General features: G+C 36.5%; 1 protein-coding gene across 10 annotated transcripts in view; it reads right to left on the bottom strand.

The window, feature by feature from the left end:
• cfi (complement factor I) overlaps positions 1 to 15,243 on the bottom strand; it is a 74,925-nt gene that overhangs the window by 3,870 nt on the left and 55,812 nt on the right. For 9 of the 10 annotated variants that reach the window (XM_051096565.1, XM_051096567.1, XM_051096564.1 and 6 more), the window contains exons 10-17: positions 12,088 to 12,232; positions 9,372 to 9,529; positions 9,093 to 9,122; positions 4,788 to 4,844; positions 4,513 to 4,643; positions 806 to 909; positions 446 to 720; positions 261 to 350 (exon numbers count right to left, since the gene is read on the bottom strand). In XM_051096565.1, coding sequence (XP_050952522.1) covers positions 261 to 350; positions 446 to 720; positions 806 to 909; positions 4,513 to 4,643; positions 4,788 to 4,844; positions 9,093 to 9,122; positions 9,372 to 9,529; positions 12,088 to 12,232 — 990 coding nt within the window. The remainder of the gene's footprint in view (positions 1 to 260; positions 351 to 445; positions 721 to 805; positions 910 to 4,512; positions 4,644 to 4,787; positions 4,845 to 9,092; positions 9,123 to 9,371; positions 9,530 to 12,087; positions 12,233 to 15,243) is intronic. The other variant, XM_051096568.1, reaches the window with a different exon arrangement.

Genomic DNA, 15,243 nt, shown 5'->3' with positions numbered 1-15,243 from the left:
TGGCTTTCTCAAGCCAACTTAATAACCATGAAAACTGAACCCATTTAATGCATTTATTTGCCAAATAACGTGACTTTAGCAATTTGATATGTGCTCCGAACCTCTGGTGGAAGAACATGAGGGTGAGTTTCATTTTTGCAAGAACTATCCCTTAAAAATGAAAACAACAGCAGTTAGACATGCATTCAAGGTACATGTTTGTTTGGACACTAGACAATCCAAACCTGCTAGACATAACTGTTTACGAAACGCTCGTATACCTGCACACTCCATTCCAGGGAGGAAGCGGTCCTTGTAATAATTCTCACAGTTGCCGATAAGCGTCATGTTTGCCCATTTCAGAGTCGCTTCTGACAATGCAAACACACAACAAGACAATAAGACCTCAAACTCTACCATACACTCCTCCTAGTTTCTGTAGACTGTGTTTGACATCGAGCCGAACCTTTGCCCCAGCCGGAAATGGTGCAGGTGTCATTAGGCTGGAATTGTTGGGTGGACCAGGGAACGCCGACGGTTCGCACCGCGGGATTGTCCTGCACGCACTTGTCTGAAAGAGGCAGCGTTTCCAGCTGCACCAAAGCGATGTCGTTTGCGTGGGTTTGTGGGTTATATTCATTATGAATGATGATGTTCTTCACCGGGATGCTCTCCGTCGTTGACTGCTTACGATGCTTCCTCCAGAGAGATAACTTGATTCGGAAGGACTTCGGTTTGGGCCTAGAGACGCGCAAACATACTGGTTGGTGGAGACAAAGACAGAGTTTGGCAGTGCTAACTCATGGCTTGTGGTGATTGGTTGTACCTGACGCAGTGGGCGGCGGTCAAAACCCAGCAGCCGCCCAAATACGCCCCTCCACAGTGAATCAAACCTTCGTCCTGAATGGCCACCTGCCACTGTATCTGAGTCTGCAGGGCAAAGGTCACACAGAGGTCATTCCTTACCTGTTGACGTTAAATTTCCTCAAATAGACATTTGCTGTCTAGTCTTATTTTGTCCGTTTAATCATAAGCTGCATTAATTTTATTGTATTAGACTGACGTTTTTGACTCTTGCTTAGAATGTTTGAGGTGTTTTAAAATCTTTGTTGATCATTTGTGTGGATTGTTTATCCGTTTGTCATATAGTAAGTGCATCTATACACACGTAACGCGATATACTAGCTATATAGCAAATCTCAACTGCTTGATATCATTGCAAAATATTAACATTATCGCCCACCTCTATAAACAAGGTTGGATTATATGTCCTTGTCGAAAATAAACCGAAAATGTTAAAAAAAATGCGAAAATGTTCTATTTTTTTGCGAGTGCAGTGAGCTTGCAAAGAGGCTCCGCCCATACGCTTTTCTGATTGGCTGATATTTAGGGGTTCAAGATCAAAAGTATGAAATCGCTCATAACTTCTAAACTGTCAGTTGCAGGCTCAACTGTCTTATGTTGTTGGAATCCATGCCTCGGATGTGTGGCGAATTTTTCGGGTATTTTGCATTTTTTGAAAAAACTACTTTTGCGAACCAAACCAGTGCAGAAAGATTCCCTAGAGGGTGCGCCAAAACGTTTGAAAGGGGCAGAGACGCCTTTACTATACTAGCTACAACTTTTGAACGAAATTAGATATCTTTGCCAAACTCACAACACGTATGTAAGAGGTGAATGTGAGGCCACATGAAAAAAGTTGTGGAGTTTGGCCAATTGGTGGCACTATAAGACGGAAAAAACATAAAAACATCCATAACTATGCAACTGTTTGTCCTATCGACTTGAAAATTGGTATGCGTGGTCTTGATCCAAAGTGCAAAGCACATTTGTGTATCTCAAAAAGCATGGCCACCATTGGCCGATGAACTATTAGACAAGGTTAATGGAGGCTGATCAGAACGAAACTCAATGAGCCTTTTTCGACTCATAGTCCCAAAGGTCTGTGAGAAATTTGAAAGAAATCGGCCGCTGGTGGGCAATATTGCATTTTTCAATGGCGTAAACGATTGTGTATTGCACGTTTTTCACAAATACGCAAGATATTCGTATCATACGAATATCCGAATGCGTGAAAAACCTACTTTTGCGAACTATCCCTAGGTTTTTCGCTTAATCTGGAAAAAAACACTATAACAAGTTAATTTAGAAAATGGGCCTGTCCAAATATATCTAAAAGCCTATGAAGCCTAAACAAAAACTCAAAACTTCACGAAAACCTGCATGTTTGGCAAATGCATTTTGAAATCATTAATTTAGTTGGTTACAGGCTTGCTCAATAATATGTAATGTCTTTTTTCATAAGTGCTTAAATCCCTTAAAGTGCTTGAACCTCGGTAATCACTGCTGGCAACTATATTTTTGATCTGTTGCGTCTCGTAACCGTGTCGCGTCTAGTGTAGGCAGACAAATTGCTCTACCTCGGAATCCTATTACATTGTGTCTGGTTGTGGCGTGAGAAACGACCAACATCAAGAGATTCTAGTTTCTATTTCTGCAACATTATGGCTGGAACAGCAACATGCAAACTATGACAATGATGATCTTGGGTACTGATTATGTTCTTTATTGTCATTTAGCGAGCCATAATGTAAAGTAAATTAAAGAAACATAAACATTAAAACTGTGTACAAAACTTAATGTGAACAAACATTTTTCAGTTTTCCATGACAAAGATTGTTTCAGGTGCTCGGTATGTGTTTTTAATAGCGTTAAGTTGGTTTAAAATGTGTTCATCACATTCTGTAAGTTTCTATGTGGGTGCAGTGTGCTTAGAGAGGCCCCACCCACGCTTTCTTTTGATTGGTTGTGATATTTGATTTTCAAGATGCGACGGCAGTAAACAACGAGAGCAAAATGGTTTCTATTTATGCAACGTAGCGGCTGGAACAACATCATTCAAACTAATGTCAAGTACTGATTATGTTCTCTATTTAATGTTAGAAGTGTGTAATGTGAGTTTGAATGTCATTTTGCATGATCTTCACTAGCCATAGCTACTGAAATGACATAAATCATCATAAATCATACATCAAAGGAGACATAAAGGTTAAAACTGTCAACTTAGTGTAAAGTGTATTCCATAAAGATTGTTTCAGTCTCTCAATACGAGGCTCCGCCCACACTTTCATTTGATTGGCTGTTTTTTTTTTTTTTGTGTTTTTTTTTCATTTTGCTTGGTGACTTGTAAAGTTGCTTTGTACATTGTACAAAATAAATTTGCTTTGACTTGGTTTTGGTACTTTGTTTATAACGTGTTGCAGTTTTGACTTTATTCTCGTAATTTCGACTTTATTCTTGAAATATTACGACTTTATTCTCAAAATATTTCAACTTTATTCTCGAAATTTTTATTTAATTATCGAAATCGAAATATTTCGACTTCATTCTCAAAATATTTTGACTTTATTCTTGAAATTTTTACTTTATTCTTAAAACATTTGACTTTATTCTGTGAATTTCAATTTTATTCTCAAAATATTTTCACTTGAAAGATTTCAACTTTATTCTTAAAATGTTGACTTCATTTTCTAAATATTTTGACTTTATTGTCGAAATGTACATTTTATTCTTGGAATTTCAACTTTATTTATGAAATATTTTGACTTTATTATCAAAATATTTCAACTTCGTTCACAAAACATTTTGACTTTAAATTCAGTTCAAATTTATCTGTATATTTTCACAATATATATCATTGCAAAGCAACTTTACTCTTGAAATTTACATTGTATTCTTGGAATTTCAACTTTATTCTTGAAATATTTCAAATTTATTCCTGGAATTTCAACTTTATTTTCCAAATATTTTGACTTCATTCTCAATTTTAACTTTATTTTTGGAATTTCAACTTTATTCACAAAACATTTAGACTTTATTCTCTGGAATTTTTACTTTATTATCAAAATATTTCGACTTTATTCTCGAAATTTCAACTTTATTCTTGAACATTCCGACTTTATTCTCATAATTTTGTCTTTATTCTCAAAATATTTTGACTTCATTCTCCAAATTTTTACTTTATCCTGCTCAATGCGGCACCAGGAGCGACGCAATTGATTTTTGCTAGTGTCAGCCCGACGCAGTTTTCATTTTCACATCATGCACCACGTTGTTTAAATAGCAAGTGCATTTGCTCCCATTTGTGCGCCCGTGGGCATGCTGGTCTGAAAACAAGGTGTGTTCAGGCACATTGCTATTTTAATGCAACTGAAATAGACTGCGCCAGTGACCAACTAAACCCTAGTCTAAAGTCAATGGCGCAATATTTTCTTGTTTTTTAAAGAGCGCATTAGTAATATGCGCCTTTAGGCAGGTGCACAATGCACATACACTCTGCTTATTACACACACAGGGACGTGGATAGTCAGTCGCTTTATGCGAGCTGTTTTTTTGGTTTCACCTGCGCCGTGCGCTTTAGACTATGCGCTTAGATCACTAAAATAGGGCCCTTTGATTTTATTCTCGTTTATAACGTGTTGCAATTTCATCGTTCAGTAGTTATTGGTTTTATGGTTGAGTGTCTGGACTGACCGGTAAGGTCTCTTTCCATCCTGCTAAACGTTTCCTGCGTGAACGGGGACCTTCCTGTCCGTACACATTCCCCTTATTGGGAACGCCACACTGCAGCTGTCTCTCTGCAGACGAGCGGATTTCTCTGATCTCTGGAACAACATGAAGTTGATTTATCTGTATGATTTCAAATCTGAAATCATGTGAATACACTCTTAATCTTTTGTCCCAGACACTTGCTATGCAAAAAAAAAAAAATCATGCTGTATGACAGAGTTTAATAAGTTTATTCTTACCTGACATTGGATCAGAAAAAAGTTCTTCTACTTTCTTTACTACTGCTTTGTCAATTTCTGTAACACAATGAAGAGAACACAAAAAAGCACTTTTTCTCTAAACGTTTGATGTGTCTGTACAGGGATGTTCTAAACATCCGATAGATTTGATCATTTTAAGATTACAAATTATATCATTTTATCGTTAACACTTTTTAGTTATAGTTAATGGAGAAGTCCTTTTCCAGAACAACAATTTACCAATAATTTACTCACCTCCTTGTCATCCAAGATGTTCATGTCTTTCTGTCTTCAGTCATGAAGAAATTATGCTTTTTTGAGGAAAACATTTCAGGATTTTTCTTCATATAATGGACTTCATTGGTGCCCTGATTTTGAACTTCCAAAATGTAGTTTAAATGCAGCTTCAAAGGCTCTAAAAAAAATCCCAGACAAGGAAGAAGGGTCTTATCCAGCCAAACGGTCTGTCATTTTTTTTTTTTTTTTTCCGAAAAATTAAATTTTTAATACTTTTTAAGCACAAAAGCTGGTGTAGCACAGGCTCTGGGATGCGCGTCCATGGGTCGTTCTTGATCTTTAATGTGACTCGGGAAGAACGAGTCGTCTCGGGGGAGTGATTCATTCAGTCGCACATGTGGAACATCCTATTAGGTTCTGTACTGGAATTAGTTCACCTGTTTCGAGTCTTCAGGTTTTTCGAGTCGTTCATTCATCTGATGGGGCTGTCACGTGATGAACGAACGACTCAAACCCGAAAACAGATAAGAGGTGAGGTGAGCTAATCATAGACTAAAGACCCAGGTAAACAATGAATGAATCTTTTCTGTTTCTTACAGCATTATAGTTTTGTCTTGTTTGTAGTGTGATCAACATTTGCATAAGCAGTAGATGTGTTAGAGAAGTAACACGTAACATTTTGATTATATTTTGCTAAAATGAACGAAATGACTTGAAAAAAGATTCGTTCATTTTGCTGAACAATACAGGTCCAAGTCGGAAAAATGTTTCGAACTTCCCATCACTACTACGAATCACGTCTAAGTTCATCGTCTGTGTACTCCGGCTCAAAAAGGTAGAGTATGGTGAAAAACTCCATCTTATTTTCTCCTACAACTTCAGAATTGTCTGACATCGTTGTACCTTTTTGCTCGTAAACAGTGTTTGACTTACTTTCACTTTCTTGGTCTTTGGTCTCGCTTTGTAAACACTGGGTCTGTAGTTCCGTGTGACCTTTCGACGTGATACAATAGTATGTGAACGCGCATCCCCCAGCCTGCGCTACATGAGCTTTTGTGCTTAAAAAGTAAACAAATTTTTATTTTCCACAAAAAATGACCGATACTTTCGCTAGATAAGACCCTTCTTCCCCGTCTGGGATCGTTTAGAGCCCTTTGAAGCTGCATTTAAACTACATTTTGGAAGTTCAAAATCGGGGCACCAATGAAGTCCATTATACTGAGAAAATTCCTGAAATGTTTTCCTCAAAAACCATAATTCCTTCATGACTGAAGACAGAAAGACATGAACATCTTGGATGACAAGGGGGTGAGTAAATTATTTGTGAATTGTTGTTCTGGAAGTGGACTTCTCCTTTAACTATAACTAAAACCAGTGTTATTTTAGTATCATTGATATTTTACTATAGTTTTTGCTAAATTAAATTCGTAATATTTCAAGAATAAAGTCAAAATTACGAGAATAAAGTCAAAATGTTTTGAGAATAAAATCGCAATATTTTGAGAAGTCAGAATTGTCAGAATTAGTTTCTAGCAACTACTAGATTAAATGATAATATTTTGAGAGTGTATTCTAGCCTACTGTGCATACAAATACAGACTGGGAGCACCGGGAGATATTCCAAAGTCTCAGCTTTCAAAATCGGTCAGTTTTTAGCGAAATACAAACAATATGTCTATTACAATAATGTGTTTTTCACTCTCTTTAATGCGGCGTGACAGATCGCTGTATTTACCACAGTTTAAGCAGCATGTGAATCAGTCATCTTTCCGATTGCAGTGAGACATTTGTTTTATTAAATGAGACTTTTTAAAAATTCCTTCTGATATTCCTGCACGTTTATATTATGCTATAAACATTTATAATTTGTATTTTGTGATGAAACTGACAGAATTTGAAGGCTGAGCTGTGTTATATTAAAAAAAGCAACAAAGCCCATTTTTTTGCGATTACTGGGATGCTGGTGCGCTACAAATAATGAGTGGAAGAAGTTAAATATTATGTCCAATCATTTACTGTATTATACCATGAATAAAACAGCTTGTGAATAGTCACTTACATAACTTAGAAAAGACAACAGTAAAACTTGTATTTATGAGTTGGAGTTTGGAATATTTTATAGTTGTTTTTAATTAAATACATGTGAGGAATGAAAGATTGGACCCCACAGATGTTTTTGCGGAGCAGATGGTGGAATTTTCACAAAAGAAAACAGCATAATTTTAATGACTTGATTCACAAACAGTAATCTGTCACACCACATTAAAGAGTGTTTAAAACACATTATTGCAAGACACATTGTTTGTATTTTGCTTTAAAATTTACAGATTTTGAAAGCTGAGACTTTGTTTTATATTAAAAGTACCAAAAGCACAAAGCTTATTGCTATTATTGTGTGTTTGGCACACTACAATGAATAATAAATGCAATCAAAGGCGTGAAAAATTATTTCCAAGTATACTGCGAGTATAATGCACATAGTTCATGCTATGATTTCTTCTAATAATCCCACATTTATTCTAATCAATTCTGGTGGCCTGGAAACTTCTCCCAGTGCTCCCAATAAAGGCCATTTGCATGCGCAGACTATATTCACAAAATATTATAACTTAATTGCTACGATTTAATTCTCGAAACATTTCGACTTTATTCTCGAAATATTTTGACTTTATTCTCGAATTTTCTACTTTATTCTTGAAACATTTCATAATCAGAGTTAGCTTTATTCTCCAAGTGTGTGCAGACACATATTTTGATTTATTTGACCTTATTTTACTTTATGTCGATTTTATTTTTAAAATTTCAACTTTATTGTCAAAAGATTTCGACTTTGTTTTCAAAATTTCAACTTTATTGTTGTAACATTTCAACTTTATTCTTGAAATTTCTACTTTATTCTTGTAACATTTCGACTTTGTTCTTGCAACATTTTAACTTTATTCATGAAATTTCAACTATTCTTGAAACATTTAGACTTTTTTTCTGGAAATTTCGACTTTTTTCTTGTAACGTTTCATCTTTATTCTCGTAACTTTGACTTTTGTTCTTGAAACATTTCAGAATCAGAATTAGAATTAGCTTTATTCGGCAAGCGTGTGCAGAAACACATTTTGACTTTATTTGACTTTATTTTCTAAATTTCGACTTTATTATCAAAACATTTAGACTTTATTTTTGAAACATTTAGACTTTATTCTTGTAATTTTGACTTTATTCTTGAAATATTTCAACTTTATTCTTGTAATTTCGACTTTATTCTCTAAATATTTTTACTTTATTCTTGAAATATTTAAACTTTTTTCTTGTAATTTCGACTTTATTCTCTAAATATTTTTACTTTATTCTTGAAATATTTTAACTTTTTTCTTGTAATTTCGACTTTATTCTTGAAATATTTCAACTTTATTCTCGTAACTTCGACTTTATTCTTGAAACATTTCAGAATCAGAATTAGAATTAGCTTTATTTGGCAAGCGTGTGCAGAAACACATTTTGACTTTATTTGACTTTATTTTCTAAATTTTGACTTTATTATCAAAACATTTAGACTTTATTCTTGAAATATTTTTACTTTATTCTTGAAATATTTTTACTTTATTGTCATAATTTCAACTTTATTCTCAAAATATTTTGACTTCATTCTTTATTCTAGATCTGTTATCGAATGGTGATCCACCAAATGCAGATATAAAGTAAAGTAACGAGCCTGGTTTGAAAATGTAAGAAGTAGAAAGTACAGATATTTGTGTAAAAATATTAGGAGTAAAAGTAAAAAGTAGTCAGAAAAATAAATATTGAAGTAAAGTAGTGAAAATCTACTTAAGTACAGTAACAAAGTATTTGTACTTCGTTGTTATGATGACTGTATACAAATAAAAGTAGACCCTTTACAAATTCGATTGATGTATTGCTCTTTTCTGTACGATCAAAAATGACGGAGTAATTTAAGTTCTTTTAGGGGTTATTAGAAAAACTGCCACAAACCACGCCGGCATGTTTTTTGACCCAAGAAGGTTACAAAAAAAATGCAGTGATCGCCCACGCTAAAGTGTCCCTCACGGCACTTACCTGCTAACGCGTACAGAGAGGATGACACAACTGGACAAAAACAACATGGAAGACAAAGGATGGTAAGAGCACCACCGTCAGGTTAGAGCTGCCTCAGAATTATGAGACCACAATGTTACAACATGAGGTCGAAGAACAGCAGGATAACCTGTGTCTCGCACATAAAAGATGACATCCATAGTCTCTTCGGAAAAGAAAGCATCAAACGAGAAGCAAATATATGATATGGAACACACAGCAAACCAAAGATGTTCACACCATATGGAGCTGGTGCAGTACCTGGGTTTGGTCTCTGAGACAAGCTAAGGTTCCCATCAGGAATGGCAAACACTAGGCCCTTAGAGTTCATGGCCTCACAGGTGTACACACCCTGGTCACCTTCCTTGAAGTCACGGATGGTGAGTGTTCCTCGCCCGTTCTGACTGGTCATTGTGATTCTGTCAGAAGAATGTTGAAATTAGGGCTAAGACCCATTTCTTGGCTGTTTCATGTTTCATTCCTTGTACTCTGTCCAGCTGATTTTCAATGAAAGAATGTGTCCTATGTTCCAATGAAATTATATTTAATTTAAATGTCAGTAACATGTTTGTTTAATTTGTTCATTTAATTAATATAAATTGCAATAAAATTAACACATTCTACTACTAGTTTAAATGCGTACATATTCATGCTCATCACTTAGTAGCCTACTCAGATTATTTTCATTTATTATTTTAATATTAATTATTGAATTACACATTTGTGTGTGTGTGTTTAATTTAATTTTATTGATTTTATCTGTGTAATTCGTTGAGGTTTTGCTTACTAAAATAATAGCCTTGCGGAAATGTAACTTGTGACAAATAAGTGCCGCAGAAGGTAATTGCAAGTTCCCTATCTGTCTTTCACTCCAACGTTGTGTCGAGTGTATGACTCTAGGGGTCGCTCTTGGAAGCCCAAACACCGCTGACAACACTGAGAAAAGGCCAATGAAATTGGGTGTGCAGACATCCGGGTATAAATATTGCCTCGCGGGATCTGCTCACTCGATCTGTTTTTTTCGGAGCCGAATGCAGTGTCTCTGTGTGAGAAGCGGCATCATTCACCTCTTCCTCTGAAAGAGCAAATTTTTTCTAAAAGAGCTGCATGGTACAGATTGTGTATTTACATCATGCCTTTGAGTTTTTTCTACAAGATGATGTGAAAGTCATCTCATTCACTCGTTTACAGAAAACAATATGTTGATTTAAATTTTCTAAGGCATGTTTTGTGATCGAAAGGGAATATGCGAAGGAGTGACAAGGGCCATGAATATTTAGTGATTCACACCTGAGAGACAAAATAATTAGGTCTAACGAGAAAGACTGGGCATAGCGTTGGTTTCATACAGATTACTTTAACACATGATATTTTTTTTCGATAAGACTTACTTCACTTAAAAGACATGTCAGGCTTTCTAGAGATATCTCTCTCATGTCTCCGTGTGGAGTATTCGCTGAGTTTTAGTTCATTTTAGTGACACATTTCTTAATGACGATCACAGAGAACAACGCGGCAGACTGCACACCCTGTTTGTTTTCTTTCTTGCACAAAACCACAGAGCGTTGTTGTTGTGAGTTATGAGTGTACACAAATAAAAGTAGATTCCTTACAGATTCAATTGATGTATTGCTCTTATCTGTACGATCAACAATGACGGAGTAATTGAAGTTCATTTTCTGCCACAAACTGTGCCGGTGTGTTTTTCAACCCCAGAGGGTTAACACACATTTGCAGAGCTGCAGGTTGGGCTACACCTAATACGTTTGCCAGGTTTTACATCCTGTGCATGGAACCAGTATCCTCTAGAGTCTTGAACGCAAGCTCTTCGACTCTATATAGAGCTTCCCCCTCACGCTTCTACAGTTCAGTTTCCTGGTGTGTAGCTTGAACAACCCTTCCATCACTTAGCACTTCTGGACATAGCTAAGTTTGACAGAGGAACTTGCTATAGAAATCCAGCACAAAGTAAGTTGCCTTTGCAAACTCTTGGTTCTGAGTTCTTGAGTTCTTGGTAGTCTCCCCTGGTGTGGAGCCCACCTCAGAGCCCTCCTCTAATGATGTTTTCACGGTTGTACACCCCCCTCTGGGCAGGTTGTGATCTCCGTAGTGTCTTTTCCCTCGGGGGAAACAGTCACTGTCCCAACGTTCTCAAGACGCTCAGTCACTCCACTGAGGAAAGACCCGGCTCCAGGACCCTGCCTGCGACAGGTCAGTTCTTGGACGTTGGAAGGTCACGAAGAGGTGAGCTACACTTATTTTAACATGTTGGCTTGTTATTATCTGTGCCCTGAGCACTCATGACGCAGTCTGAGTTGTGGCGTGTAGTATAGGGACCCCTAGAACGAGGAACGAGGGTTACTATACGTAACCGAGACGTTCATCTTGCAATTCTGACTTTTCTGATACAAACTCATGCACTTCTGCAAACAAGTCAGTTTTTTTCCCTCAAAATTGGAATTTACTCATAATTGCAAGTTTATATCTCTATAACTCTACAATTCGAAGAAAAAGAGTCAGAATTGTGAGGGGAAAAAAAATGCAAGAAACTCTGTTCCTTATTAGGTACATGAAGTATTGCCATGAAGTAAATTTCAAAAGAAAATCCCTTATTTTGCAAAACTGTTTTTGTGCTCGCTTGAGGTGCTTTTTGACTTGTGTGAAAAAGATTTAATGTGAATAACGGGACATGGAAACATTTACTAAATTTCTCTGAGGCACAAGTAATTTATTATATGTAAAAATTATTATATTCCGTGGATTCTCCTGCATTTTTATCAAGTTTCAGTTTATCAAAAAGTGACGATTTTTGTCTCTTTGACTTGTTGGTTAGAAACGGTGCTTATTTGCAAATGTTTCATGCAATATTCCAGTTCTGCACCCAAGTTAAATTTGCAACTTTGGATGAAACCCCAGCTACAGATTGTGGATATATTGATCATTTTAGAGTTTTTTTTGAAGCCACAATGCTTATTACCTGCTATTGGCTGGTATGTGTCCCCAATTAAAACGCCATGAGATGAGGGGAACAGGCACACCAATTGCAGAACAAGTAAAGGTCACAGTATCCCCCTGCGCTGCCACAATGGACTCTTCTGGTGAGATGGTCACAGTGGGAGGTGCTTGGGTACAATAAAAGCAAACGTACAGTATAAGAATTTTACAGTATAATCAATTTAAATCCACATATCTGAATGCTAACATAGTAAAAGAGACACATGGACACAACACAAACAGAAACCACACACGCACTCAGCAAGTCTTTGATTTTAAATTGGCAGCCTGTGACAGCACAAGTTTTATTTGGAAGATTCATTCAGCGAGATGAGCCAACCAGAGCCGGAGGCACTGCTGACAGAAACAACACCAGAGCTGCCTGTTAAAGGGGTCATTAGATGCCCATTTTCCACAAGTTGATATGATTCTTTAAGGTCTTAATAATAAAAAAAAAGGCTATAACATGCTTTGGTTAAAATTTCTCAATGGTAGTGTAAATAACATCTTTTTTACCTTGCCAAAATCAGCTCTGCAAAAATCATCCTGTTCTGGTCGAGGTTGCTTTAAATCAGGGGTGCTCAATCCTGGTCCTGGAGATGGACTTTCCTGCAAAGTTCAGCTCCAACCCTGACCAAACACACCTGAACCAGCTAATTAGGATCTCAAGGAGCACTTGATGATTACAGATAGGTGTGTTTGATTAGGGTTGAAACTAAACTCTGCAGCAAAGTCGATCTTCAGGAACAGGGTTGGGCACCCTGCTTTAAATGTTAATGAGCTCTGCTCGCCCCGCCCCTCTCTTCTCTCTGTGGAGTGACAAGCCTGTTTATTTTAGCTGCATTTAGCCGCGTTTAGCCGCTAAACTTGCTAACTAGCACATTATTAGGAAAGGCAATCGCAAAGATTCATAAAAAAAAACCAACAACTTATACTTACTACTTCTGTAAGCAGGGTCCGAAATTAACACTCGCCACTCGCCAAATGCGAGCAAATTCTCTGTCTGGCGAGTTAAATTTAAAGCGCCATCCGCGAGTAAATCTTTTCACCAGTAATGTTAATCAGTATCAGTCTCGCGGATCTCTGTGATGCTCCCCCGCCCCCGTCTGCATGCGACGTACCGAAGCGTAAGTAAAACGCGAGCGCCGCACTCACGTCATTTCCGTCTATCCCACACTCAACGTAGCGGTAGTTTCGTGCTAGTGGCCAGATGTGGCGGTTAACTGGAGCCAGCCAGCCTTCAAAAAGAAAGCTTGGCGAACTGGAAGAAAAGCCACCACCAGAATTCTTATTGATGTTTTAATTTAGGGCTGGACAATAATTCGATATCAATATATATCGCGATAGAATTTTTTTCAATAACGGTGATACGATTTTTAAACCCATTTCCGATATTTCGATATACATTTGTATATATATATATAATTTTATACATTAGCATTTGTCACTGAATGACGTTAAGTGCTCAGCCGTCAGAAAGAGCAGAACAGAATTGCGTGATGACGTACATCACAGACACGCTGCCAGCGCTCAGCAGTAGTTGGTTGGTTAAGCTCCGTCGCGGAAAGTTTTAGCTACAAAATGAGTACCCCTGACCAGAAATTATATTTCTTACCAGAATAATATTTCTTGCCAGAAACCTCTAGAGCCTGTCATAGAGTGTCATCAACACTAGGGATGTTCATTTCGGTTATTTTTCCTAACCGACAGCCGACGCTTGTTAACCGATTATTAACCGTTAACCGACAAGATTATTTTAAATTAGAATATAATTATTTTAGAAAGGATAAGTGTCTGTGACCCGTTAAAATACTAACATTTGTTTTCCGGGATTAATTTTACATGCGCAAAAAGCAGCAAACAACAGAACATGAGGATTCACATGGACACGTCGCATCACCTGCAGCTTCTGCGAATGGAGAAAAACATCATAAAGCTAGGCTATATATATAATGAAAGAATATGCCTATAAGATAAATATTTTTACTTAATAAAACAAACAAAAAAAAGTGCAACAAGTAGCTAGTAGCAGAGTTTTCGTTCATTTTTGTGCTGCGCGAAAGGAAGACGGCTGAAAGCGGCATCCTATTTTTCTTTATTTTACAAACAGCAAACCGTTTACAGTTTTGATGATCTGTAAAGAGTCGTTTCCCCTGTTAGAAGGAAAAAATCAAGTGATTGCGCCGGCGCCGCACGCGCACACACAATCACCAAACATATGGAAAAAAATCACACTGCTTAATCGTTATCAACGTACTGCCGTATTATTATGCCAAACATTTTTTTGTGTGGATATTTTAATGCGAGAAGTACAAAACCAGGTTTACATACCTATGTTTATAGTGTATTGTAAATATTTCGCGTCGACACCAGGTCTTTCTTAATAATAAAATGCGACTTAACGATAGGCCTACGCGATTTATCTTTTTTCTCTCAAAAATGCAATTTCATTTTATTTTAACCATCCAGAAAACGTTTTACAATATTTTGATTACTGAATTACTGAAAAAAAGACCTTTTAAACCGTTTAACTGATTGTATTAATCGGTCAAAATTCTTCTGTCGGTTAACAGTTAACCGGTTAAAATGAGCATCCCTAATCAACACTCAACAATGTTCCGGCCAGAGCAATGTGTTTTTGTTGTTGCTCACTCTTTATTTATTTTATTGTATTATTTTTGTTTTTTTATCCTGGCTGAAGCAGTTTGTTTGTTGTTTCAATTTATATGAATATTCAGCCTGTTCTAGTTTAAATGGAAATATATTATTGTTAATAAGCTGAGTCTGAGAATTTTATTTATTTGATAGTTTATTTCACATTTCCTGTTTGTAAAGGCTAAATACAAATAAAATATGAACCTTATTTTTTTTGTACTGTTTTTATTTTCAAAAAAATATATATAATTTTAATAGGAGGAGCCTGGAGGTATTATAGACTGTGCAAATTCAGTTTGCAGACATTTGTAGGTACAGACATCCATTGTGTGTGTTTTTCCTGAGGCTTTTTAATATTGTCCGTATCGATATCGGAATTATATCGTATCGACCGAAATTAAGAAAAATATCGTGATATGAATTTTTGCCATATCGTCCAGCCCTATTTTAATTGTCACTCCTCTCTGTCCGGAGCACACATAAT

This window comes from Labeo rohita, chromosome 23 (assembly GCF_022985175.1).
Source record: "Labeo rohita strain BAU-BD-2019 chromosome 23, IGBB_LRoh.1.0, whole genome shotgun sequence".
Taxonomy (NCBI): Eukaryota; Metazoa; Chordata; class Actinopteri; order Cypriniformes; family Cyprinidae; genus Labeo; species Labeo rohita.
The sequence above is the reverse complement of the archived record's forward strand: the minus strand, read 5'-3'. Positions and strand labels throughout refer to the sequence as shown.